Raw genomic sequence first — 27914 nt, 5'->3', positions numbered from 1 at the left:
AGAACTTATTCACACACAATAGAAACAAATAGGAGAAATAAAACTGAGGACAGGAGGACAGGAAGACCTTGATGTTATCAGTATTTAAAGAGAAGTATTTGGTTTTTCAGAATGATTCACAATCAAATAACATAAATGATCTACAACACAGTGACCACATTTCTCTAAAAATCTTTTCTTTGTCATCTGTGATTGGAAGGAATTTCTCCCTCCGCTGAAATTGCACAGCACTGTGGCCCTCTCTTAAATCTCATGATAAATCACTCAGGGTTTCTGGACATTTTTTCTGGACATCCCCCAAGACTGAATGCTCTCCATTTTCATTTCCACCTCCTGGCCTCCCTGCCTTCCTTGAAGTTTCAATTAAACCCCCATCTTCTACAGGAAGTCTTTTCCAATCTTTCTTAATTCTAGTGCTTTCCTTCTCTTAATTGTTTACTATTTATTATATATTTTTTGTACATTTTTATTGTTCCCCATCTTCTCTATAATTAGATAGTGAGCTCCTTAAAAGAAGGAACCATTTTGCCTCTTTTTGTATCCCCAACACTTAGTACATGCCTGATACAGAGGAGGTCTTTAATTAATGTTTATTTATGATGGATTACAAAGTTGCACTGATAGCATATTAAAATTTAAATTTAAAACACTTCATAATTGATTGATATATGTTAAATATTGGAGACAAACAGGGGCAAAAATCTGCCTTCAGGGAGTTTGCAGTTATATCGGGGAGATGCAACACATACAGAGAAAGTAATTACAAAGTATAAATGCACAATAATTTCAAAAAGAATAATGACAAAAAGAAAAGATCTTATATAAGAACATGGAAACTGAGCTGTATGGAGATTATGTGAGGAAGAGGGGAGGAAGAAGGGAGTTTCATAAATGGAGGATTCCCTGTAAAGTGGCACATTGGAGAAGGAGAAGGTCACTTACAGGAAACAGCTATTAGTCAACAATCAACAAGCATTTATTAAGCACATACTGTATGACAGCTATTGTACAAAGAAAGGCAAAAAACAAAGGAACAACAGCCCCAAGAAGTTTATGCTTTCTGGGGGTTCAGAGTCTGTTGACTCTGTTGAATGGGGGGGGGTGTTAGCAACAGAGGCCAAGGGGATACCAGTGCTAGGACCCTGAATACAAGGATGAAAGCATTTCTAATAATAAGGTTAATAGAGGTAACCAAATTCTGGCTGAGCTATTTAAAATCCTGCAAAATGATTCTGTTAGAGAGCTTCACACAATATGTCATCAAATTTGGAAGTCTAATTGTGGCCACTGCATTGGAAAGATGTTTATAGCTCAGTCCAAATGAAGATCAATGCTAAAGAATGTTGAAATTATTGAATACTTGCATTCATTTCACCTGCCAGCAAGGCTATGTTTAAAATTCCTTAACCTTGAGTTCAGCAATATGTGAACTAATAATTACTCAAAAGGAAGTTTTCGAAGAGGCAGAGAATCGATAGAGCAACTTGCCAACATTTGCTGAATTATGGAAAAAACAGGGAGTTCCATAAAAAAAATAGACATTTACTTTTGCTTCATTTATTCTAAAACTTTTTATTATATGGGAATGTGGCAAGTGTTCAAAGTGATGATAGGACCAGATCATTTTATTTGTTTCCTGAGGAAATATGGGATTAGTCATTGCTTTCAAACCTGGCTGTAGATTGTCATTTATTATTTAACTTTTATTCAGAGCACTTGATGTAACAAGTCAGAATGCATTATAAAGCAGAATTGAAGTTGTTGGGAGAAACACCAGCAAATATTGATGATAGAAAATGATGAGGGTGAAAGAAGAGAGTGTAAATGACAGCTGAACATAAAAGAAAAAACCCAACACATTAAGATCTTTGACAATGGTCTCATCGTTATGTACCAAAAGGAGAAGAAATGAAAGCAGTTTCAGATTCTATATTATTGGGCTCAAAGATCACTGCAGATGATGACTACTGCTATGAAGTTAAAAGACTCTTGTTTGGAAGAAAAACTTTGGCAAATTTGAATAGTAGGCTAAACATCAGAGATTTTTGTTGACAAAGGCCTGCTTTTTATCAGTAGCAATGTATGGCTATGAGAGTTGAAGTGTAAGAAAGACTGAGCACTGCATAATCAGTGCTTTTGAATTCTGGTGCTGGAGAAGACTTTTGAGCGTTTCTTGGACAAGAAGGAGATCAAATCAATCAATACCTTAAGAAATTATTTCAGGCTATACATTGAAAGGTCAAGTACTAAACCTGAAGGTTAAATCATTTGGCCACATAATGAGAGAATAGGATTTGGTGGAAAAGCCCCTGATGATTGGAAAAGATTGAAGACAAAAGGAAAAGGGGATGGCAGAAGATACGATGGATAAATAGTGTCATAAAAGCAATGAACATGAGCTTGGACAGATAAAGAGATCGTGGAGGATAAAAAAGCCTGGTTTGGTGTAGTGCAAGGAATCACAAAGATCTGGACATGACTGAATTATTCAACAATAACAAAAACCAAAACCTTAATTGGGCCTAATTATGGCAAGGCTTTCCTTTACATCTTCATAACTGATTTACTGCCATATTTATGACAATAATTTTACTTAAAAATTATTTTTAAATATTCCCCCAATAAAAGTAAATTTTATATATTCTCTAGGATTCAAAAAATCCCCACACTATTCTAGTAGAAAAGTTGAAGAGAATAGAGAGGAACACTGAGAAAGGGATGGAGGGGAAAGGAATTTGGGAGTAGCAAGAGAAAGAAGTCTTTTGAGTAATGGCAACTGTGAGTTCAGAATCACTAGGATGAGGTTATGATTTTGCTATTTATTGAGGCATCAATTGAGGTAGACTTTCATTATCCATCGACTTTGGAATCAGAATAGAATTGTCTCATGATATCATGCAATATTATATGGCTAGAGAGTAGGGTGTGGGTGGATTGTCCTCATAAAAAGAAAGACAACTGCTATGGAGGTATTGGAATGTGGACAGGATTCCTGGAGTTCCATGGAACAGATGCTTAGGGAGACTAGGAAGCTCCCCTTCTTTGGCTATGGAGTTGCCAATAACTGGACAGGATGCCTGGATCAGGATATATTGGCTGCCCAGTAAATCTATGGAGCTTTGACTCCAGGTCTGTTACTATGAGTTTATGAAGTGCTTACTATGTGCCAGTCAGTGCTCAATGAAAAGAAAGAAGAGGCAACTTGTTGATTTGCCAGGCCAAGCCTCTCTACCCATACTCTTAATCTCATGGCTGCCTATCTCCCCTAGCAAATTGTCACACTAAATCATCATTTCCCTCTAATCTTCACTCTCTCCCACTATATTTTGATTCTGTTTCTTTTGGTCATGTCTTCCATGGACTTTCACTTCTTCCTGTCATGAAGGGAAAAGGAAAGGAGAAGGAATATGATAGAGATTCAGCTAGGGTTGGGATAAGGGTTCCTAAGAAAATGACTGGTAGCAACTGTCTTTGAGTTCCATTGTCTTCCATGGCTAAAAAAAAACAAACCTTCACTTGCACTCTCTTGTCAAGCAGTAATCCTAAATGCCTCCTTCCTCTCACAGATGTATACCTATTAAAAACAATCTATACTCATTGTCTGCACTTCCTCCCCTCTCACACACTTTGTAAACCATTGTAACTTGGCTTTTTCCGCTATCTCAGTTGAAACCACCATTTCTAAATTTACCAATGATCTATAATTGTCAACTCGAATGACCTTTTCCTCCCTCTTCTCTCATTGGTCTTGACCTCTCTATAGCATTTGAGATTATTAGTGCCATAACCCCTGAGACATGCTCTTTTCTCTAAGTTTCTGAAGCAACATTTTCTTGGTTCTGCTTCTCCTGGGCACTCTCTCTTACACTCTCGGTATTGACAATCCCATCAATATCCAAGGGTTCAATTAACATCTTAACCCAGGCTCAGATCACCATATTCAGCCCAGCATCTCTTTTGAGCTTCCATCTTTTATTACCATTCGACTCTTGGCCATTTGGAGCTGACTGTCTGAGAGATATCAAATGAAATATAGTCAAAAGAGAAATCATTATCTTCCCCCTGACCCAATCTTCTTCCTTATTTCCCTATTTCACTTCAGGGCATCACCATCCTTCTACTTACCTACCTCTACAACTTTGGGATTGAATTCCTCCTGTTGGAAATAAGAAAAAGGAGCCCTAGAGAACAGCTGCTCAGATCACAGAGAAGGAAACACAGAGACAGGTCTAGGTTGCCAAACTCCTTATACTAAGTTATATTGATAATTACGATGATGGGCTTGCTTGGTTCCCATAAATATCAATATTGGGGGAAATGTAGGTCAGATGGGTTTTTAGATACTCTTTAGATTTTGACTCCTCATATTCAGGAGAAAGGAAGGTGATGGAAGTCCATTTTAGATGATGGTTTACAGTTTGCATTCATGTACTGTTTGAACCAAAATAGCAGTAGAGATCAGGTCTAATCCTTTTTACTTCACATATGGCAGACAAAATACCAAGCCTGAAATCAGGGGGCCTCCTCTTTGAGAGCTTAAATCCAATCTCAGACACTTATTCATTGTGTGACCCTGTTTAGTTCACTTAAGCCCATTTAACTCAATTACCTCATCTGTAAAATGAACTGGGGAAGGCAATGGCAAACACTCCAGGATTTTTGCCAATGGTCATGAGAAATCAACTGAAACTGATTGGAGTTGACTGAAATGACTGAACACATCCATTTTAGGACAGAATGGAATTGGGTCGACGTCACTCAGATAGTTATAAGCATATCCAGGTTCTGAACCCATGTGTGACTCCTAATACAGTGTTTTCTTTCTTCTAGGCTCTCTCTCAAAGTCTAGTCCCCTATCTCTAAAATCCCCAATCTTATCTTTAGGGACAATGTGACCCTTCACTACTGACAGCCACATTGGCTAGTTGTTGTCCTTTATTCTTGAAGAAGACCAAAATAACATCACTGTTAGAGCTGAGTTAGGGTTCAAATGTCATTACTAAGACCAATACTAGCTCAGAATGCTCTGCTATAGGTCAGACATAAATAGTCCAGATGAACATTTGGGGTGGCTCTCTAATTCTGTGCACCTTGCATTTCTCCTGGACTCATTCAAGTCTGCTTTGGAACTGTCAGAAGATAATATTTTCTACTCAAGAAGAGGCATTGAGAGCTCTTGCAGTACAAGTCCTGGGGTGATTTCTAGCTTCTGTTCATGACATCACAGGATGCTGGGACACACAGCTGCTTCTGTTTAGCCCCACAGAAAAAATCAGAATCTACCATGCCCCGGAAGTCTGGATGTATGGAAGAAGGGTGCTGGAAGAAGAATCTGTTGCAGGGCGGAGGGCTTGGAAGAAGCTAGAAGGAGAAACTTTGTATAGGGCTGCTTGAGGAAGTACTCTTTGGGGAGCCAAGCCTGACTGTAGGAAGTGATCAGGAGCAGAATGGGGATATGAGAAAAAGCCAATTCTGAAAATGTTACATGACTTGAACTTTTATCATGGCAGGAACAGAGAGAACCATACTTCTTGTTACTAGGAGTTTTCTTCCTCTTCTTCTTCTTCAGTATGGCGTATAAGGGCCAATCCAAAAATGGTACAAAGAGGAGAAAGGCAGAAACTAAGAGAATGGTTTGGATTCGCCTCCTCTGGAGTTGTCTGGACTTTGTTCTAGATCATTGACTATGGGGAATGCTCACCTTTGGTTTTTGCCTTGTACCCAAACTCTACATTGGAGCTTGGCCAGGAAGATTTGTGGATTCAGTCACAATGTGATCCTTCTGTGTTAAGCTCCTTCATGGGCCACAAGGTTTGTTCTATACAAGGAAGGAAAGGAGAAGTTTGAGGCTTACCCGAGATGGAGCTAAGTTCCTCTTAATGCAAGTGAACACCAACCACAAAGGGAATTGCAGCTGCCCCCATCACTCTGGTATTAGCAGCCTTGTCTGGACCCAGCCCAGTAACTACTTGATGCTCAAATAAAAAGTGATGGGGAGAAACCTGAGCATGGTTTTGGAAGGTAGCGGTCTCTACTGTGTCACCTCTGTCCAGGGAATTAACCACAAGGAATGAGCTCTAGGTTGGGGAATCTATAGGATCAGAGATTGGGGAAACATTTCCTCTTCACACTCCATTCCTCAGAAGTAGGAACTGTGGGTGGGAAACAATATGTGAAAAGGAAGGTGGTGTGGTAAGGTCCAAAGGGTGCTAGAGTTAAAGTCAAAAAGGCTCAATGAATGCTGATCGTGCCATTTGTCACTATATGACCCTGGACAAGTGATTTGGGCATTTGTTTCCCCATTTGTACAATGAGAGAATTAGCTTCTTAGATCTCTTCTTCCTCTCTAATCCTAAGAAGGATCTCTCATTACCCTAGTGAGCCATTCTTCTCCATTATCTTTTCTTTTCCTTTTTCCCCCGTTATCTTATACAGTTGAAAAAGATGAATAAGAAGAATGAGGTTGGCTTCCCAGTACTTTATAATCTTACTTGTCTAAGAAAAGGCCATGTGACTTCAAAATGCTAGAGAAAAGATCTGATTGTGGGGAGTGGGGAGGGGGAGCATAATGAGTGGAGGGGCAAGAGAAAGATCTCTTCAGGACAATGGAAGTCAAAGATTGGTTGCTACCAGTCATTTTTTTGGCCACCCTTATCCCAACCCCAGCTGAATCTCTATCATATTCCTCCTCCTTTCCTTTCCCCTTCATGACAGGAAGAAGTGAAAGTCCATAAATATTGAGGAAATAAACAATTGACTGAGAAATGGGGCTTCAGTTTCCTTATCTGTAAATGACAGTCTACAATTAGAAAATGTTGAAAGTCCCTTGCAACTTCAAATTCTATGTTTCAAATTGATTTGACTTTCCACTGCCCTTTCCATCAAGGATCTTGTGTGAAGAGTCTGCTAAAGAGATAAGAAGACTATGCTTTCTTCCTAGATTTCTTTGATCTAACCCCTTACACCCCATAGTCAATATAACTGGTACTTTTTACATTGGACAGAAACTCTGACTTGAAGACACTGGTGAGTGTGTCTTCCAGAGTGATCGTTTCACACCTCTTCTATTTTTCCATTATGGCTTGCAAAGCTTTCCATGTTTATCTCACTAAGAGCCCTGGAACCCCACAAGCAGATACTTAAGTATAATGGACTAATAAAAAAAGGGACCAGAAGATCCTAGATGTGGTTTGTGAGAATTCAGTTTATCTGGACCTACAAGTGCACATAATTTTGGCACTGTTGTCCCTGCTGGGGAAATCCATTTAGACCTAGATGCAGCAACATAGCATCTTGTTTACAACACAGAGTGGTGATCTTTTAATGCTCTGCAATTCAGCATGTCACCCTATGAAGGAAAACTTATTTAAAATATCTTTTAGATAAAGAGCGTGTGCAATGGTCATTGTAATGCATTAAGATTCCAGGGCTAAGTTGGTGGAGGGGGTTGGAAGGATGGCTGGAATTCATTCCATCTTTGTTTTTATCTTTTAGATTCTCCTGCTTCCTGCAAGTGCAGCTTCTTGATGCCTTCAATTTTTAGGGTCATTTTCATCTCTTATCCCTAGAGTACTTAGGCTCATCTTTCCTTTGCCTACTTTAGATCATATTCTCTGGGAATTGTGTGGAAATTGAGAGAATTGTGGGAACTGAGGGAACCACACTGACTCCATCTTGTAATCCAATTCTGGAGCTATCTTAGTTCTCTTTCTATTCAAGTTTGGGGCTTGTGCAATTTCTGTCTTGTGAGAAAACTTTATTCAGTCAGGAGAATTTGGATCTGTAGTGAATTCCCTGCATTTCTGGGAATGTGGACCACCTCTACTTGCCGCTCAGAGACCATTAACTAAGGACTTAGAAACTTTGTCAGATCAAAGACTGAGAAAAAGAGATTTTTCCCCCTCATAATTATGTGTCCTTAAGCCACCCATATACTATATCTAGAAACTGGTCCCATACTGGTCAATCAGTTACTATTTCCTTGTTCTTTTAATTATTTACAGACACAGAGGGGAGTGGGATACTTCCTTTCCTGATTTCAGGGAATTTCATTAATTCACTCTCCCCCTCCCAACTTGGAAAATCCCTAAGTTTTCATCTAACTAAATCAATCTAACAACAAGAAATTGTATCTCTTTTGAATTAAACTCACTTCAACTTCAATGTATAGAAGGACCTTCAAATGGGAAAAAAAATATCGGCACATCAGGTATTATTTCCACAATATGAAGAGACCTAACATATACATGCATATGATCAAAATACATTCATATTAAATGAGGCCCCAAAAGTATGCATACCCTTTGACCCAGATTGCCACTACTGGGTCTGTATCCGTAGGAAATCATAAAGGAGGAAAAACGACCCACATGTGCAAAACTGTTTGTAGCAGCTCTTTTTGTGGTAGTAAAGAATTGGAAAATGAGTAGATGCCCATTAATTGGGGAATAGCTGAACAAATTATGGTATATGAAGATAATGGAATGTTATTGTTCTGTAAAAATGCTGAACAAGCTGATTTAAAAAGTCCTAGAAAAATTTGCATGACCTGATACTGAGAGAACAAGCAGAACCAGGAAAAATTGTACACAGTAACAGCAAGAATGTGCTATGATCAACTATGAAAGATTTGGTTCTTCTTAGTGGTTCAATGATCCAAGATAATCCCAGTATATCTAAATAGAAGAAATAGTAGAAAAAGAATGATGGATATTGAATGAAAGTCAACACGTGCTAAGTGTAAAGGGCTAAAACTCTGAGTTGATGCACTTGAGGATGGACAACAGAGCACTTCAGGCTAACTACCGACTGGACAATACTCTATTAGTATATGCTTGGAATATGGCCCTTCCCACTATTCTGTGCTGGTTCAATCTTTTGGTGTATACAGAGAATTGTGGGAAGGATTAGGGGATGGAGTAAGACAAGCGGGGGTCACTTTGGTGGTGGAGGTGGAAAAGGAAGGTCACGGAGATCCTGTTCCACTCCCTTCACTTATACCCACTAAAGGCCAAGAATAAAGACCAAGGACTTTTGCTTATTCTGACTCCGGCTGATTCTAACTCGGTCTTCACACCTATGTATACTTCTTTTTTGTTTTTTCCCCTTTCCCATAGTTTTTTCCTCTCATTCAGATGTTTGCATCCCAATGTGATTAATAAAGCAATGTGTAATAAAAAATAAAAATGAGGAAAAATACATTCATTAATACATCAATAATATGTGCCAAGAGGATATGAACATATGGTTCTTAAAAGAAGAATTGCAAAATATAAAATGCTCCAAATTATTAATAACAAGAAAATTGAACCTGAAAACAACCCTGAGTTTGTTCCTTACGCCCAAGAAATTGAGAAAAATGAAAAAAGATGGAAATTCTGAACATTCTACCTGAAGAAAAATACAATACATTGCTTATGTAGCTGCACTCATTTAAGCATCCAGGAAAGCAATTTGAAATTTTGCTAATAAAGAGCCTAAAGGGTTGATACCTCTGATCTAGAGATCTCTCTCTTTTAGCCCTATAGCCCATGGATGATAAAGGCAAAAAAGGTAATTTTTTTGTAGTAGTAAAGAACTGGGAATAAAAGGAGAAGTCCCTTAGTTAAGGAAAAGTTATGAATTGTGGTACATGAATATTTATAAGAAGCCATGTATATAGATTCCTTTTTATCTTTAATCTAGCAATCTTTAACAAATTGAAACAATTTACTACACAAAGGACAAGAAATAGGATTGCATAAGACACTGAATTCCTTTTAGAAAGTATATAATTTAGCACAGTAGTATCAAAATTGCCCTATTTATTTCTGAGTCCTTCTGCTCTCCTGGTTTTCCTCTGGGTATTAGAAAAATGAAAATGCAGAATCCAGAAAAGCCTGCAGCACCTATATCATCAGGTGCCAAGTAAAAGGAGCAGGACCAAGAAAACAAGATGCTTAATTATGACAACAATATTAGTGGAATGAACAACAGTGCTGAAAAGTGGAAACTTGTCATGGCCAAAACATATCCCCAAAGGAGAGATGAAAAAAACAAAAACCAAAAATACATCTTTTGTTTTGTTGCTAATTTGGGAGCTTATGGGTATGGACCATGGAATATATTGTCAACTTTGGTTGATGGGTTGGTTAGTCTGCTGGTCCCCTCCAGTTTCTTTTCTTTTCTTTTCTTTCCTGTTCTTTCTTCCTTTCTTCCTTCCTTCCCTCCTTCCTTCTTTCTTTCCCTTTTTTCTTTCTTTCTTTCCCTTCCTTCCTTCCTTCCACAGGGAAGATTGATTGTATTGCTTTATCTAATTTAGAAATAAAAATTATATTAAAATACAATCCCTTATTATATTCAGCGTAAAGAAATCTCAGCATCTTGAGGGTAGGAATTATTATTTTTTTCTATTTGTTTTCCTACATTAATTGGGGGACAAACAGACCTAGGTGTATTGATGCCAGGTTACCCGTTATTTATTCTTCTACCCCCTCCAGGAATATTCTTCTATTCCTAATTAACATTGTTCATATTCAAGCCTCTTCCAAAGTCTAGCACTGACCTCCTGCTCTGCCATTCGTGTTTATGGCTGCCATAGGAGAATTATCTGGTAGAGTCAAATAGTGTTAAGACACCTGGTGGCCTAATGGATTGAGTACTGGGCCTGTATGCAAATGTGTCCTCACACACTTTAGTAACTGTTTGATTTCAGAAAAGTTCCTTATTTTCTGTGTGTGTCAGATTTTTCGACTATAAAAAGGATAACGATGGTACTTACCTCCTGGGGTTATTGGAAGCATTAAATCAAACAATAAATATAAAGAGCTTAGCAAATTGCCTGGCACATGGTAGGTACTTAATACTCATTCCATCCCTATGCCACAAAGCATGGTACCTTGAAGACAATATGTGCTTATTAAATGTTTTCTTTTTAATTTGAATTAGACAAAACAATACATCAATCCTCCCTGTTCAAAATTTCTCTTTACAGCTTCCATTCTGATGGGTGTCAGCTTAGTTTGGGACTCATCTCAGCAGGATAGAAGGAGTGTTAGAGTCCATTTGGGTGCAAGTGTGTCTGCCTGACAATCCCTTCGATTGTGTCCTTTGGAGAGGCTGCAAAGCTTCCTCACTTTTTCGAGCCCTGCTCCTTTTCCTAATGCTAAAGATAGATGACTTTCCAGTTTTACAAAGAACTTGCATAGATTTTTTGTTTCAAGCACCAACTCACTGAGGTCAATATGACAATTTATTATATCCAAGGATCGAGTGTTTTTACCCAACACATATAGTTAGCAAGGGTAGGACCAGGATTCCAAAACAGGACTTCTGCCCTTAAATCTAGGTTTTGCTTCATTAATTCTGAAGATAGTAAAGGGGGCCTGAGAAGATCGAAGAGGTGTGTAATGGAATATGAAAGAATAAAGGAAAGAATTCATGACAGATGGGTGTGGATGCCTCTTTGGGCATTAGGGAAGGCTGAAGATAAAGCTTTCTGGGAGAGATCTTCCCTATTTCATCTGTTTTAGAGAGGAAACAGTTGGACCTTGTTTGAGGGGGTGGAGACAGAAGCCCCTGCCACCACATCCTGGACCCAAGCCTCAGCCCTGGTCCCTCCTCCTTTCCTCTGGACAGCTGAGATCATTCAACTGAGGACAGCACTTTGGCTACACCATGACCTCCACACTCTCCTTTTTACTCTGTCTCGGTGAGTCGAAGGGACCAGGAATAGAGATGGAGGAGGAGGGGGATGATGCGAGGATTCTGATAAGGTACATGGAAAGGGAGTTGTGGGGGAATGAGCAGGTTCTTCATGCTTCTGAGTGTCATTGACGTGACATTTTCTGGCATTCCAGAAAAAATAAATGTCAGGTATCTTTAATGAGAGGGGGATAAGATGTGGCGTGGTATGGTGAGTGCCATTGTAGGAATTGGCTCACTGAAGTGTCTTTTTGACAGGGCTGTGTCTGAACCAGAGGATCAGCGCACGGGAGGGTGAGTCCTATCCCCCAAATACTCCCTACCCCTTGAAGATATGGGTGGAAGGAGAGTGATCTTGACAACTGAGTCCTAGAGACTTCTCTGGGAGGTTGCTTTCATCCCTATTAAACAGGGCTCCAATGTTGTCATGGTACCCCCTTGGCCCTGCTGCTTTCATGCCCTCTTGGGATGATATCCCTGTATCCTTGAGCTCACCTGGCTCAGATTCTGGAACTTTCTGTTTTCCTTCTTCGCATTGAGGTGGTCCAAGAGCTCTCTTCAGCTCTTAAACCTTATATATTTATGTTCAACAAGTAAGGAAAACTCTTATTGATTCTTTCTTCACATGGCCCTAATCCTCTGGAATGGAGTTAATTGTACACACACACACACACACACATACACACACACTCACACACACATGTTTATATTTCTGTAAACATATATGTATAGATATAGATATAAAATCACTGTTCAAACATGTTTGCCGATGGATTGATACGTTGATTTTTCCCTCTAATTTTTCAGGCAAGGAAATCAAGCTCACAAGAGGCAACAAGAATGTTATGAATTCCCCCAGCTAAACAGCATGGGGATTTTGTAGACTTAGACCTTAGAGGGGCTCTGTGGCTCTGCTTGTCCAACATATTTTAGAGACATAGATATAAAGACCCAGAGACTTAAGTGGCCACAATGCTCGTAAATGGAAGTCTGGGAATTTGAAATGATGGCATGAGACTTCAGATCCATTGCCTTTCCACTAAATAGCAGCAATCTTGGAAGCCATTTCCTTTGGTCTGTACCTTTCCTTCTATTTTACTAACCCGCTAATGTGTCCATTTCTGATCAGGACAGGAAAGATATTCCTTTCTATTTTACTGACATTTCTGCTTGTCTCAGCCAATCCATTCTATCTCCTCTGAGAAATTTCACCTTCTTGGTCATTCTCTTCCTCACCTTCCAAGTTTTGATCTCTCCCGATTATTTTGCTTCTTCCCTACTGCCTAAAAATCAAAAATAACAACCTCCAGATCTCTGGATATATGAAAATGAATGTTTACATGAGTTATAATTTGTTGGTGTCCTCAATGTCACAACTAAATGCACATGAAAGTTGTTTGTACTCCTTGTCTCAGTTCCCTCTCCTACCTCGCATTTTCCATCTGTTTTTGGACCTCATCCTTCAAAATTACTCTCTCTGCAAGGATTAGTTTTGTTTTAAATGACAAATTTGATGGCTCTTTTCATTCCTCATTCTTCTTGGACTCTCTCCAGTTTTTACGTTAATGAATACCTCTTTTTCCTTACTGCTCTCTCCTCCCTGTTTGCTTCTTCTCAATTTCCTTTCTTGGATCATCTTTTATACTGTGATCTCTTGTCTCTAAATGCTCACTTAGTCATTTCATCATCTCTTGGGATTAAATCATTATCTTGACTCAGCTGAATTCCAGATTTATTTCCATTCTACCATTTCCTGGGATTGGACATTTTAAACTATCTGTGCTCTAGTCATCTAAAAATGTGAAATATGCAAATTTTGAGCCATCTTTAAGTGTTCACAAGAACCATTTGTGCCTAAGCTGTGGTAGAATTTTTTGAGCTCATATTGGTCCAATCAGCTTTACTCTATCCACACTGTACTTTGACCCCCATATATAGATGTCACTTAGGTCCTCTTTGAGAATGAACGACAGTTACCTCTATAGTGCTCTCAAAATTGGCAAGTTCTAAACTTTCCTTCCTCAGAGAGAGAACCTTGCTTTCCTATTTCTATTAAGAACACCACCAACCTTCTAGTCTTCTAGATTTGAAATCTTAGTCTTATTACAGATGGGGAAAATGAATCTCAGGGAAGACAATAGACTTTGTCTAGATCATGCAGCAAATAAGTGTTAGAGATTGTCTAGAACTTGGAACCTATGACTTCTCAAATGTGTTCTAAACCAAAATTTAACTTTAGGCATTGATCCTTTCTGTGGTTGACAAGGCTAAGGAAAAGGAAAGTATGGGTTGAGTTTTATTGAGAAAGTTTTCCTTTTAGATTCATAGATTGGAAAGGGATTCTGGAAGGGGACCAGAGATTTCTATGGCACATCCCCTCATTGTATGGATGATAAAACTGGAAATGAAAAAAAATCTAATTTGTCCATGGTCACTCCAATACGTATGAGCAGAGCTGAGATCTGCACCCAAATGTTCCAACTCCTACTTCAGTGTCTTTTCTCTTCCAGGCCCTCTCCCCAAACCTAACTTCTTAGTTCAGAAAGATTTTATCCTGGTCCCAAAGGGCAGCATGATCTTCACGTGCACCATATCAGATGATGATTTGCCACCCCAGAAATGGACATATCTTCTGTTCAAGGAGGGGAATTCCAAGCCCTTGTTTGAAAAGACTACAGAAGCAAGCTGGGTTGAGTTTACCCTACAGTTTGAGACAACCCAAGATTTTGGGAACTACAGTTGTAAGTACTTTAGCTCTCAGAACCCACAAATAAAGTCAGAAGCCAGCACGGTCCTGGAGATTTCTGAGAAAGGTAAGAATGGGAATCTGGTTCTTTTGTTGTAGTTGTTTTTATTTTATATAATGTATTTATTTAGAACAATGAAAAAAGGGAAAATAGAAGGAAACCCAGAAGAAAAATATTGTCACATGCACATAATATAAAAGAGGATTCAGAATGTGTAAAATAAATTTCCATTCCAAGAAAGCATATATGATACTAGAACACATTGTATTAAGCACTGTCTATCTTTGCTTTTGCTTCCTTGCAGGCTTTTTTTCATTGTCTGCTGTGTACTTCTTATTTTGCTCTTTTTCCCTTTTCTTCCCCCCACCTTCCTCAAGTAGGCTGCAGTAAGCATGGAGATATCCACATACATAGATATCTATAATTATTCTCAAATATGCACATGTTCATTCATAAAAATTTGTGCCATGCTTGTTGATCCTCTGTCTCTCTGAGTGTGGATAGCATCATCCTTCATGGGTCCAAATCTTTCCATAGGTTTCTAAATTAAACTAATCATTTTCTATACCACAGCACTATTCCAATGTTACAATGCCTAGATCTGGTTCCATTGTGCAGGACAGAGGACTGAGAGGTTATCTTGAAAATTGAGCTTGTTGGACAGGGACAGCTCTGGTTCTCAGAGAGGAAAAGTTTCTCTTATTAACGTCATGGATCTCTTTGCCAGGTTAATGAAACTATGGATCCTTTCTCAGAATAATGTTTTGAAATCCATGAAATGTAATACAAAAAATTAAAAAGGAAATCAAATATATTGTGATAAAATTATCAAAATATTAATTCCCCCTCCCCAAGTTCAAAGATCCTAGAGCTGAGGAACCTCTGTACTAGGGACTCCTTAGCAGGATCACGAAGCTATGGTGAGAAGGCTCCTTGCCATATGGGCTAGTCAATAAGTATTCATGTAATGCTTACCACTTTCTGGGCACTTGGAGGCACAGTGAAAAGCCTTCTCACCTATTTTTGCTTTTTTCTTTGTTTTTGGTATTTTTCATAGCAGGGTGGAGTGAATAATGATACCTTTTCTCTGGTGCCTTCAGGTTTACAAATTTCATTAGAAATGATTTCCTTTGATTCTCATGACACCTCTGAGAGGCAGGTGGTATTATTCTTCCTATTTTACAGAAGAGGAAACTGAGACTATAATTTAAGAGACTTGCCTTGAGTCTCATAGTTAGTGAATGTTTGGGAAGCATTTAAATTCAACTCCCTAATTCCAAATGCAATACTCTATCCACAGATCCCCACTCCATTACAGCTACTGAGAGAGTTGATGATATGGGATAGTAGTTTAGGAGAGATAGAATAGGGCTGAAAAAGCAGACCTAGTATGTATTTGCATAAAGTTATGACTGAACTTATGGGAACCAATGGCTTTACCTCGGGAAATGTTGAACAGAATTGTTTTAGATTTATGTCTTAATCAGAGTAATTAAGTATTTCAGAATTAATTATCATTACAATACCAATTAAAGACCTTGGCTTAAGAAGGCCAAGGTGAACTGCAGCAAATGGGGTCTCCAGTTGTTCTGATCTATATCTTGCTCCTGGAAGGCTCTGGAGACGAAAGTGATTCTGGTGAGTTTATGCAGCTCTTCTTCACTCAAATCCAAGTCACTTGCATATCACATAATGCCACCTTCCTGATGTCATGATCGTCTTTCAGAAGGAAGGACAAGCAATAACTACAACAACAACATTATGGTTACTGCATAGAAGGATCTTTTGGTTCTACTCACTTCACTTTGCATTATGGTCTTCCCTGTTTTTTTTCTGATCTGGGGCAGGATGGCTAGGTAGGTAATGTAAGTCATTTGTAATTCCTAATTCATTTAATAGTTAACAAAAAAAAAAGATATTTATCTGACCAAAGTAGGAGAGTATCCAACAAGTGATATGGTTGGGAATCATGTTCAGAATAAACATGTGATAAATTTACTATGGCCATTCTCTTCTAGGGGTCCTCAAACTACAGCCCGCGGGCCACATGTGGCAGCTGAGGACGATTATTCCCCCTCACCCAGGGCTATGAAGTTTCTTTATTTAAAGGCCCACAAAACAATTTTTTTTTTACTATAGTTCGGCCCTCCAACAGTCAGAGGGACAGTGAACTGGACCCCTATTTAAAAAGTTTGAGGACCCCCGTGACTTTGACAAAAGGTAGGTTTATTTTAAGTAATAGGTTACAGACAATAAACACCAGGAATAGTAAATATAAAATAGAGTTGGGAAAGTAAGAAAAAAGACAAATCTCTTGGAGAACTCATGATTAACCAGGAGAAAGGAAATACTCTATGAGGTGGGAGAAAGCCATTGACTGCAGCTGAGACTAATCAGAGTTGGCTAGATTAAGGAGAAAGGTGCCATTATAGGGAAAGCACTATGAGGGGAAGAAAGATAGTACTTCACAATAGGCTTAGTCCTGAAGAGAACTTTTCAAAGTTCTTTATCATAAGCAGATCTTTTATAGGGGTAACAGTTTTGGGGGTTTCTCAGGGAGACCTGAGAAGTAAAAGCTATAACTCAAGAAAGAGGGGTCAGGAGCCAGATGGAATGCACTTAGAGCAGTTCCCAGACCATGTCTAACTATATACTAATCAATATTTGAATAGATTTTTTGAAGGTACCCAGAGGTTGGGGGATGGATGAAGAGGGTTGATAAAGAGTTCCTCCCTAGATGATGTAAGAATTATCTGATAATCGTTTATTCATGAGAGGGGAAGAAAGTAAGTCATATCACAAGCATAAGTAGTGTCAACCCCTTGAGTAGAGTAGGTTCAGGTAAATGAAGCTGCCATGAAGATTTACTAACTACCCAGCTTCCTAGCTCCCAAGATTCTTGTGGCTGCTTTGTACTCAGGTTTTGAGGAAATGGCATCCACTGACTAAGTTCTAAGTATCCTGAACCAAGACATGTCTTTCTATACCTTTTAAGGAAAAGCTAGTCTAACCTGCATAGGGAAAGAGTTAGGATCTTGCTCTTGCTGCTCCTGGGAAAGAATTGAAGAGGAGTGGGTATGGGAGTGGATCTGTTGGAGAATAGTAAGATTTGTAAGGGAGAGAAAGTAGGATGATATAAGATTACAATTCAGAATTCATGAATTCATGGAAATGGAAACCGAATCCTTGTGAGTGGTGTCAACATCAAGGCTATGGCCATTTCTGTGTATTCATGAGGAGGAGAGCTGGGATAAGTTATGAAAATTGAGCAGATTGAGAAACTGGGAAGTTGGGCTATTTGAAGGAAATTCTATGTATATGTTGGAGCCCCTCAGGATGCTGGAAGGAGTGGAGTTGGAAAGAAAATATTTGAGCTAGGAATTAAACTAAAGGCAGCTATGTGGAACCATGGTGTCAGGAAGGCTCAAAACTCAACTTTCTGAGTTCAAATCTAGCCTCAGACACTTTCTAGCTGTGTGACTCTGGACAAGTCACAGTTTGCCTCAGTTTCCTCATATGTAAAATGAGCTGGACAAAGGAATGACAAATTATTTTAGTAGCTTTGCCAAGAAAACCTGAAATGGGAAGATGAAAAGTCAGACGCTACTGAACAGCAATAAGATGGCACAAGGAATAAGGCTATGAGGGCTGGAGCATGGACTCGCACCTCCTCAGGGTTCCCATACCTGTTGGTGGTAATTGATTGGCAGTTATTGCCTAGGAAGAAGATTGCTGAGAAAGAAGGTAGTCATAATCCACAATGATTTCTCTCCTCAATTATGTCTTTGGGGATTGAAGTGGAAGTAGATCTTGTGGTTTTCTATTCCCAAGGCTGATGAATTCATGCCTCTTTGTAGCCTCCCTGGGGAGATGTTGGTTAAGTTGGTGGTGGTTGTGGTTGGACTTTGTTGACATATTCTTTCTCCTATTTTCTCCTTAGGGCATCTTCTAGCTTCAGCCCAGCCGGTTCTTGAGTGTGGTACAGAACAGATCCCCTGCTCTAAATTTGGTAAAATTTTCAATAGTCTGTGTGTAAATGGGAGAGATGGCTGAGATGGAGGTAGAGGAAGAGTTAGGAGAAAGGGCAATGCCCCATGATCAAGGAAAATGGAGACAGAAGGAGGATTTCTTATTCTTAGAGAGGGTACAAATGAGGAAGGAAGGCCCTCGATATTACAAAGACATTGAAGTTATGGGCAAAAGTTATGGGCAAAATCCCTTCTCTGATAGTCAATATTTTACTCCTTTGGGCCGGGGGGACAAGAAAGATCCATACCTTTCTTTTTTTATTTTTATTTTTTATTTAATAGCCTTTTATTTACAGGTTATATGTATGGGTAACTTTACAGCATTAACAATTGCCAAACCTCTTGTTTCAATTTTTCCCCTCCTCCCTCCCACCCCCTCCCCCAGATGGCAGGATGACCAGTAGATGTTAAATGTATTAAAATATAAATTAGATACACAATAAGTATACATGACCAAACCGTTATTTTGCTGTACAAAAAGAATCAGACTCTGAAATATTGTACAATTAGCTTTGAAGGAAATCAAAATGCAGGTGGGCATAAATATAGGGATTGGAATTCAATGTAATGGTTTTAGTCATCACCCAGAGTTCTTTCTCTGGCGTAGCTGGTTCAGTTCATTACTGCTCCATTGGGAATGATTTGTTTGATCTCATTGCTGAGGATGGCCAGGTCCATCAGAACTGGTCATCATATAGTATTGTTGTTGAAGTATATAATGATCTCCTGGTCCTGCTCATTTCACTCAGCATCAGTTCGTGTAAGTCTCTCCAGGCCTTTCTGAAATCATCCTGCTGGTCATTTCTTACAGAACAATAATATTCCATTATATTCATATACCACAATTTATTCAGCCATTCTCCAACTGATGGACATCCATTCAGTTTCCAGTTTCTAGCCACTACAAAGAGGGCTGCCACAAACATTCGTGCACATACAGGTCCTTTTCCCTTCTTTATGATCTCTTTGGGATATAAGCCCAGTAGTAGCACTGCTGGATCAAAGGGTATGCACAGTTTGATAACTTTTTGAGCATAGTTCCAAACTACTCTCCAGAATGGTTGGATTCGTTCACAACTCCACCAGCAATGCATCAATGTCCCAGTTTTCCCACATCCCCTCCAACAATCATCATTATTTTTTCCTGTCATCTTAGCAAATCAGACAGGTGTGTAATGGTAAGATCCATACCTTTCAAAAATGTTTTGCTTGGTTTAACTTTGATTAAATTTGATTAAAAAGTAAATATACTCCTCAACCCCCCAACCCCTCAGTCTGGTCACACAGATCCATGTCCAATGTCACCCTACTATGTCAGGGGTCATTTTGGGGCATGAGATTTGCTCTGTATAAGGAAGTACAAGAGAAACCATTGGGGACCCACAATTAGACCCAGGGTGGGGTTAATTTTTCTTGACTTATGAGACATCCCACAGTGGGAGCCACAGTTGCTCCCATTCCTCAGATGCTGTGAGTTTAGTGATGGTAGAGCAATACCTTTCTACCCCAGAGCTTTTAGTGAAATATGAGAGTGGTATTTCTGAGGGAAGGTCAACTCTGGAGGGGATATTCTTCAACTTCCCTAATAGAACAGAATTAACACCAAGAACTTGACTCTAACATTGAGAATGAGGAGAATTGCAGACAATATAACTTTTAGTCTCTCCCTATTCCAGAGTCAAAGGGCACCATAGTGGGTTCTTGGAAATGCATATTTATGAGATATCTTATCCATTACTTATGACCCATTCTATTTTTTTTTCTATTCTCTTTTCCAGATGAACTGAATGAAAATGTCACAATAAGGTAAGACAAGGAGGAATTAAGGCTCCCAGAGAAGGAAGCCATGCCTCCAAAGCTCTCTGGGTTCAAGCCTAGCACTTATTCTACAGAATGGGTAATTAATGGAAGTATGGAAACATGGTTAAAGGTGATAACTCCTTCGGGACAATGGATACTGAAAATTGATTTTTTTCCTTGCTTTAGTATCAAAACCACTCTCATCATCAAATGCTGAATCATCATTCTCTTCCTCTTTTTATTGGCCTTCTTCTATCATCAACACTCCTATACTGGTGAGTTTGGGAAGAGAGTGTGAAAGCATGAGAAAATAAACAGTGGGATGAAGCCTGGAGTCTCAGTTTCTTCATTTGTGAAATGAAGCTCTATCAATCTATAAGGTCCCTTTCATCTATGATGCTGATAGAATTGCTGTTCCTGTTAATATTCTCACTGGGGACTCCAAAAGAAGGTCTATTGGGAGGATGAGAAACTTGGTTCACCTCCAACTCTTGAGTTATTGCCACTCCTCCTCTTATATGATCCTAGACTCTATCCATTAGGAGGCAGCCATTGTAAGGAAAGAGTAACAGGTGTGGCTCTCAAGTTGACTTCTCAGTTTGGTACTTTGCTTATCTGATAGCATCCTTGGCTGATGTCATCTTCCCTTTATGTGTTTGGCTCCTCTCAAACATGTAGTACTGAAAGAGGAAACCAAGAATAAATGTTCTAAAAGGAAACAAGGGAGGGATATATGGTACCTGATTGGGGACCTCAGTTACTGTCAGAGCCTATTCTCCATGGCAGGTATAGACATGGATAAGAAGAGACTGATACATCAGTAAGCAATACCTATTCCATCTGCCTCCTGGGAAATAATTCAGAAATAACTCATTGGTCCTAACATTTCCCTGGTATCATCTGCTGATTAGTTGTAGATCCGGTATTTCTTCTTGCTCTCAGTGCTAAGTGATATTCACAGATCCTTCTTCCCATTTGTATTCTTTCTGCAGAATTCAGGGGTTGAGGACCAACAAGGAGTGACATACATCCACTTGAACATAGAGATCCTGAGTAAGGGAAATCAGTCCCTCTATGACACCTCAAGAGACTGTAATATATAGATAACACTGTAGCTTGGTAGTAAGGGGCAAGCAGAGACATATGAGTCATTTGGAAAATAAACATGAAATTCAAACAGAGGGCTAGGGATTCAAAGTGCAACATGGGCATATGATTCCAAGCTTGAATCATGTGAAGCACTTGAGGGAGAAGGCACCTGGCTTGTGATATACCATGGGCAACTATATACTGTTCAATACCTCCTAACTTTGATTTAGCAGCTATACCAAACAAAAACCCTTTTAAAAGCATTTAATCTTAGAGTTATAAAACCACAATATATCTTTCAACATCTAGTGGCAAATTCTGATAGATGCATAAGATAGGACATCATTTGCTTCTCTTTCTATGAATATATCAAATTGGAATTGTTTTGTTTTTGAAAATATTTGAAAAGGAGGGAGATTGAAAGAAATGTCTGGAATATAGGTCAATATGCTCATATTTTTCTTAATATTGAATCAATCCTGCATTCCTGGTATAAATCCTATCTGGTCATAGTGTACAATTCTTGGGATATATTGCTACAATCTCCTAGATAGCATTTCATTTAAAATTTTTGTATCAATATTCATTAGAGACATTTATCTATAATTTTCTTTCTCTGCTTTTGCTCTTCCTGTTTATGTATTAGCACCATATCTGTCTGGCTAAAGGAATTTGATAGAACTCTTTCTTTGCCTGTTTTTCCAAATAGTTGATATGATATTAGAATTAATTGTTCTTGCTTAATAAAATTCACTTCCTCTATCTGGCTCTGAGAATTTTTTTTCTTAGGGAGTTAATTAATGGTTTGTTCAATTTATTTTTCTAAGGTGGAATCTTTTAGGTATTCTATTTCCTTTTCTGTTCATGTGCAATTACACGTTTGTAAATATTCAACCATTTCAATTCATTTATATTGTCAGATTTATTGGTATATTAAATAAAATTATTAACCTATCAAACAAAATAGCACCTAAGAATTGTTTTCACTGATGGTAAATCTACCCTTTTCATTTTTGATAGTAATAATTCAGTTTTCTTCTTTCCTTTTAAAATCCAATTAACCAATATTTTATCTATTCTATTGTTTTTTTTATAAAACAGGTTTCTACTTTCATTTATTAGCTTACTTTTTTGCTTTCACTTTTATTAATCTCTCTTTGATTTTTAGGATTTCCAATTTTGTTGGAATCTAGTTCCAGTGAATAGTGAGAGTGTGGCTATGATGAACATGCATAAGCCAGATGGAAAAATCTGTCGAGCAGTCCACTTATTAATCTGAGAGCCAGAGTTTATATATTCTTTAAGCTAGTGCTACATTAATACCAGGATTAAGCTAGTATTGCATTAACACCAGACTCAAGCTAGGTGTTGCTTTAACACCAGGTGTCTACAGATGGCATTGTGTACATTCCAGGGTTAATGTATATATCATACTTTGGCATTTGAGTTTGACATTAATTTTAAGCAGTAACTAGGAGTAACAATAACAGTGGCATATAGCTGTAACTAGTGGTAACAAAGTATCTATCACAACAGACTCATAAATAATATAGTATAGTATAGTCCTAGTAAATAGTATAGTCCCATCTTAATCCCTTAATACATTGTAACAAGGGATAATTTTTAACACTGGATAATTTGGGGTCCATTTACCAACCAGTTTCACTTTCTCCCCAAACCAATGGGGTCCAAGGTACTCTGAGGGCAAGGTTAATGATCTCATCTTCTTAAAGTAATTCCTGCTGAGAATGGGCATAGAGCTGAATCACCTACAGATTCCCATTCCTTTTGGAGGGTAGTAAATTGGTACTGATTGAAGTATCCAATGGTTGATTCAGTTCCTTGAAGCTGGTCAATATAGCTATAGCTGACCAAAATCTAGAATGAAAAACAAATCTAAAATAGAGGTTAGGATAATCTGAAAAAGAGACAAGTCCACCAGAACTGCTGTAAAATGTAGAGAGAACAATATAGATTGGCCCTCAGCTTTTCACATAAAGACATATATTTGTGTCATAGGATAAACAGTACATGCAAATGTTGAAGGTGTTTCAGATTTAGTTTTAATAAACAATAAAATAACAGATCTCATAGACAATCATGTTAATTGATCTTATATTATTTTAGAAACCTTTAGGAACTTTATTTCATATAGATATAAACATTTAGTAACAGATAACTTGGCCAAATACTCATTTGCCTACTTATTTAGGATATAACGTGTTAGAATCCTTACAAGCTATTAAGTCATTAGAACTGATAGAGACAATAATTATCTAATTTATTTTTTTAATTTACTGAACCATGGTTCAGTATGATTGATCTGATCTTATATGGGCCAGAACTTGAAACAAGGTACTAAGTGGAACTGATAGAGAGTTCATATAAGCAAGAAGCTCTTAGGGCCAAAGAGCACTCTGGGAGAGCCAGAAGCCCTCTCTTGGAGGCAAGACAGATTCATTCCAACTTTCACCTTGGTGCTGGATGGAGACATTTGGAAGAAGAGAAGCTGAAGCTGGCAGAGGCAAAAGATTAGCAGCAAGAGCTCTTGGAACCAAGCAGAGAGATAGGCCTCTAAGAAAGCTAACCAGGCCCAAGGAAAGAGATAAGAAATAAACGTTTGGATTTTATCAGCTGGCTGTATTTGGAGTGATTATTACTCTGAACCGAAACTAAGGCTGCCTCCAGAGAACCTCCCCGAGAAACCTACTCTCCCAGAAAACCATCTTAGAGAAAAGAAGAACACCACAATAATGACTACTTATTTGTGATTGAAAACAGCCAGATATTATATAATTGAATTGTGCTCATGGCTTCTATTGACCATTTGCTCTGATTATAGAAATTTGCTAGAGGAAGAAAATACAGGGGTATGATTATAATATTATCAAAACTGCTTCTTCAGGCCTCAGCCTGGGAGTATACATATGACAGGATAAAGCATCCTCAGCTCAATTTAGATCCAATTATAATAGTTCCACCTTATAGCCAGACTCAGGAATAATCGGGTGGGTTCTTATTTAAGGAGACACAACTTGGAAACTGAGTCAGAAGGATTCTACCTTGAGCAGAGGCCAAATTGTCTCCCGACTTCTCCAGATACAGACCTCTACCTGTAATAGTTCGGGATCACATTTCTCTGAGTAGCTTATGATATTTCTCTCAAATGGTGAGTTATTAACTTCATGATCAGGAAATCAAATGTGAAACTGAAAAGAATGTCAATTTTCCTTCACAGGCTAATTGTACACTATTTCAAAGTCCGACTCTTTTTATACAGCAAATTAACTGTTTGGACATGTATACATATATTGTATTTAACTTATATTTTAACATATTTAACATGTATTGGTCAACTTGCCATCTGGGGAAGGAGTGGGGAAGGAGGAAAAATTGAATAAAAGGATTTGCAACTGTCAATGCTGAAAAATTACCTATGCATCTATCTTGTAAATTAAAAGTTATAATTAAAAAAGAAAAAAAGAATATCAGTTACAATCCCAAGAGATTTCATCACTAATAGCAAATTCTACTAATATCTTTGGGCTAGATAAATTATTTTTTAAAAGTTTACCAGGACTTACATAGGAGATTTTTAAAAGTTCTTTTATATTTTAAACTCATCCTGGTGCAAAATATTAATCACTAAACAAGCTTATAGATTCTTAGTGAACACATTCCTTGTTTAGGAATTATACATCCTAAACAGGCTCATTTCTCAGGGTGTGATGATCTTGTTTCCCCTGATGGTTTAAGAAAACTGGCAAGCTTACAAATCAAGGGAGTTGACAGAGACCCCAGGCAAGAGGCTGAGCTTGCTGTTGCCTACCCCAACTATTCTTTCTGTTTTCATGGGCTATGCTGTTTCATATCTCCTCCCACTTTGTGAAGAGGGAAAAGATGCTGCATTCCCTCCTACTTGAAGTGAACTTACAAGGCTTTCACCTCCTCTCTTATTCTACACACAGTAATATCCTTCTCCATAACATCCTATCTCCTATCTCCAACTCTTTGGACTGGCCTTCCCCAGTCCTGGATTACCCTCTGTCTTGTTCTCTGCCTCAAAAGACTCCCTACTTCCATTTAAGAACCAACTCAAATACTATTTCTACATGAAACCTTTCTGGATTTCCCAAACAGTGAGGGTCTCCCTTCCAGGGTCCCCTTCCCAGATTACCTGGGATTAAACTTCACTGTATTTGCAGTGTCCCAAAAAATCTTAGCACAGATTTAAGCTTTCATACAGATAACTGTATAAATATGTATACATATACATGTTAGATCCAATATATGTATTGTGTATGTAATATATGTAATATGTATTGCCAGCTAAGGGAAGGGGTTGGGGAAGGAGGGAAAAATTGATACAAAAGGTTATGCAAGGGTCAATGTTGGAAAAATTACTCATGCATATGCTTTGTAAATGAAAAGCTTTAATAAAAAAAAATAAATAAATAAAGGAAAATAAAAAGAAAGAAAAAAAGTAAATTAAAAAGATAAAAAAAAGAACTGGCTGGCATGATGGCAGTACTGTCAGTGATCAGAAAATAACTGTGGAAAATGTACAAGGACAATTCTCCTGATTTTCAAAGAGAATATTTTCTAATTTCTAAAACTAGTGAAAAGTTTGATTTTAACTAATGTCAAAATTCTCAAAGTTCCCATCATTAATGCAATTGGAAAATATTTAGAAAGGAAAACATGATGGTATACTGAGGAGGCAGAAAATCCCTTGAGGTTTTTTGGTTTTTTGCTGAGGCAATTGGCGCTAAGCGACTTGCTCTGGGTCACATAGCTAGGAAATATCAAAAGTCTGTGAGACTTTGTTTTGGGTGAACAAAAGCTCTACAACTCCAGAGTTTTTTGCTGGTCCCTTGAAAGGAGAGCACATTCTTTCCTTTCTTCATCTGCCTTTGATTTTCTCTCCCTTGCATTTACATGTGAATCAGACTAGGTTTGGAGAGTGAATTGGGCTTCATTGTCTAGATTGCCTAGTCTGGTAGTTGTTATTTAGGAAAGTGGAGAAGGGGTGGAGATAAGAGCCCCTGGAGAATGATTAGGGTCACAAGTTCTCCCTAAGTTACATAAATTTTCTTTTCTTAAACCAAAGTAAACTGGGATCTTGAATTTTAAATTATTACCTGGTATAGGAAGTCAACAAACAGACCAATAAGCCAGATTTAAAACTTGTTTCCTGTCTTTTCTGGGCTGTTCAAAGCAAAGTGTGGCTCATTGTTCCTGGGGAAAGAACTCTGAATAGAGCATCCTGTCTTTGTCAGCTAAAGACTTTCCAGCCTCCACAACTTAGTGGATGCGAGTAAAGGGCAGTAGGGGGCCCTGATGAGCTGAACTTCTTCAGCAGCCCAGCCTTAGTCAAGAGAATAAACCCCAATAGGAGGACTTGCAAGAGCTGAGTAATTTTCTACAAATGCAATATGTTTAGTTTGATATGACCTGCTCTTTATGAACCCATGATTTGGACCAGTCTGGGGGCAGGATCAAGGAGCCTGCTAAGAGGAGTGTGAACTCCTGAAATATTCTTATGTCAGCACTAACCTCATTTCCTCTTCTCCCTCAGACTCTACCCAGTCGGTTTATTTTGTGATCAATCTCTTTCACATCAGCCTGGTTGGATTGGTCCTCCTTGTCATGGGGAAACTTTTGGCCAGTAAATGGAACGGCCTGAGGAGTTGAGGATGAGCCAGAGGATATCTGCCTGGAGCAGTAAGGCTGGACAGACAGAGATCAAAGGTTATAGGAACTTCAAACTAACCAGCAAATATTGAGGGAAAGAGATCAGGCAACTCTGGGCAGCATAAGAAAACTTGGATCCAAACCCAGCTAATGTCCAGAGCTGACCATCAGAAACCTTCTGTCCCCTTCCATTGGCCCAGTACCAGGCTTCCTGCTCTCCAGCCCTGCTTCTCTTCATGCTGTATCACCAGGTCCTCTCCTCCTTGTATTCACTTCCACATGGCATAAATGGGTGACCCTGGTTCTTCTAATAAATAAAGAGAAAAGGTAAAATGTATTTCCCAAATAGCAAAGCTTCTGAGAGTTATGAAATTCTTGAAGAGTAGCAACAATTCTCAGCTCTGACCCACACTATCTGTTACAAAGCACTTTTTAAAACCATTGCTAGGTGGTTTAATGAGCAGAGATCTGTAACTTACAAAGACCTGAGTTCAAAACTTATTTCAGACATTTACTAGGTGTGGGATCCTGGGTAATTTATTTAACACTTTCTCATAGCCTCAGTTGCTCTATCTGTAAAATGCAAATAATAACAGCATCATCTTCATAGGGATATTAGGAATATCAGATAAGATATATTTATATATTTGAAAGTTCTTTGTAAACCAGATAGATATAGATGTAGATATATGCACATATACATACACACAAGCATATCTCTATGTTTCTCTATGTATACATACACAGATATATATGCATTTTATAAATGCTGATTATTAACATTATACAATAATCAACCATGATAGACTGACCTCTTCTCAACAATACAAGGATCCAAGACCCCAGAAGATTCATGGTGGAAAATGCTAATGAT

At 38.4% G+C, this 27914-nt stretch overlaps 1 protein-coding gene across 1 annotated transcript in view; it reads left to right on the top strand.

Annotated features, from left to right (window-relative positions):
- Window positions 1-21316, top strand: part of LOC111720133 (T-cell-interacting, activating receptor on myeloid cells protein 1) — a 42326-nt gene extending 21010 nt beyond the window's left edge. The window contains exons 3-9 of the mRNA XM_023501031.2: window positions 11511-11689; window positions 11941-11976; window positions 14193-14495; window positions 18370-18438; window positions 20236-20263; window positions 20444-20532; window positions 21250-21316. Of these exons, the coding sequence (XP_023356799.2) occupies window positions 11656-11689; window positions 11941-11976; window positions 14193-14495; window positions 18370-18438; window positions 20236-20263; window positions 20444-20474 (501 nt within the window). The 5' untranslated portion in view covers window positions 11511-11655 and the 3' untranslated portion in view covers window positions 20475-20532; window positions 21250-21316. The remainder of the gene's footprint in view (window positions 1-11510; window positions 11690-11940; window positions 11977-14192; window positions 14496-18369; window positions 18439-20235; window positions 20264-20443; window positions 20533-21249) is intronic.
- Window positions 21317-27914: the final 6598 nt, after the last annotated feature.

This window comes from Sarcophilus harrisii, chromosome 3, assembly GCF_902635505.1.
Source record: "Sarcophilus harrisii chromosome 3, mSarHar1.11, whole genome shotgun sequence".
Classification (NCBI taxonomy): domain Eukaryota; kingdom Metazoa; phylum Chordata; class Mammalia; order Dasyuromorphia; family Dasyuridae; genus Sarcophilus; species Sarcophilus harrisii.
The sequence above is the reverse complement of the archived record's forward strand: the minus strand, read 5'-3'. Positions and strand labels throughout refer to the sequence as shown.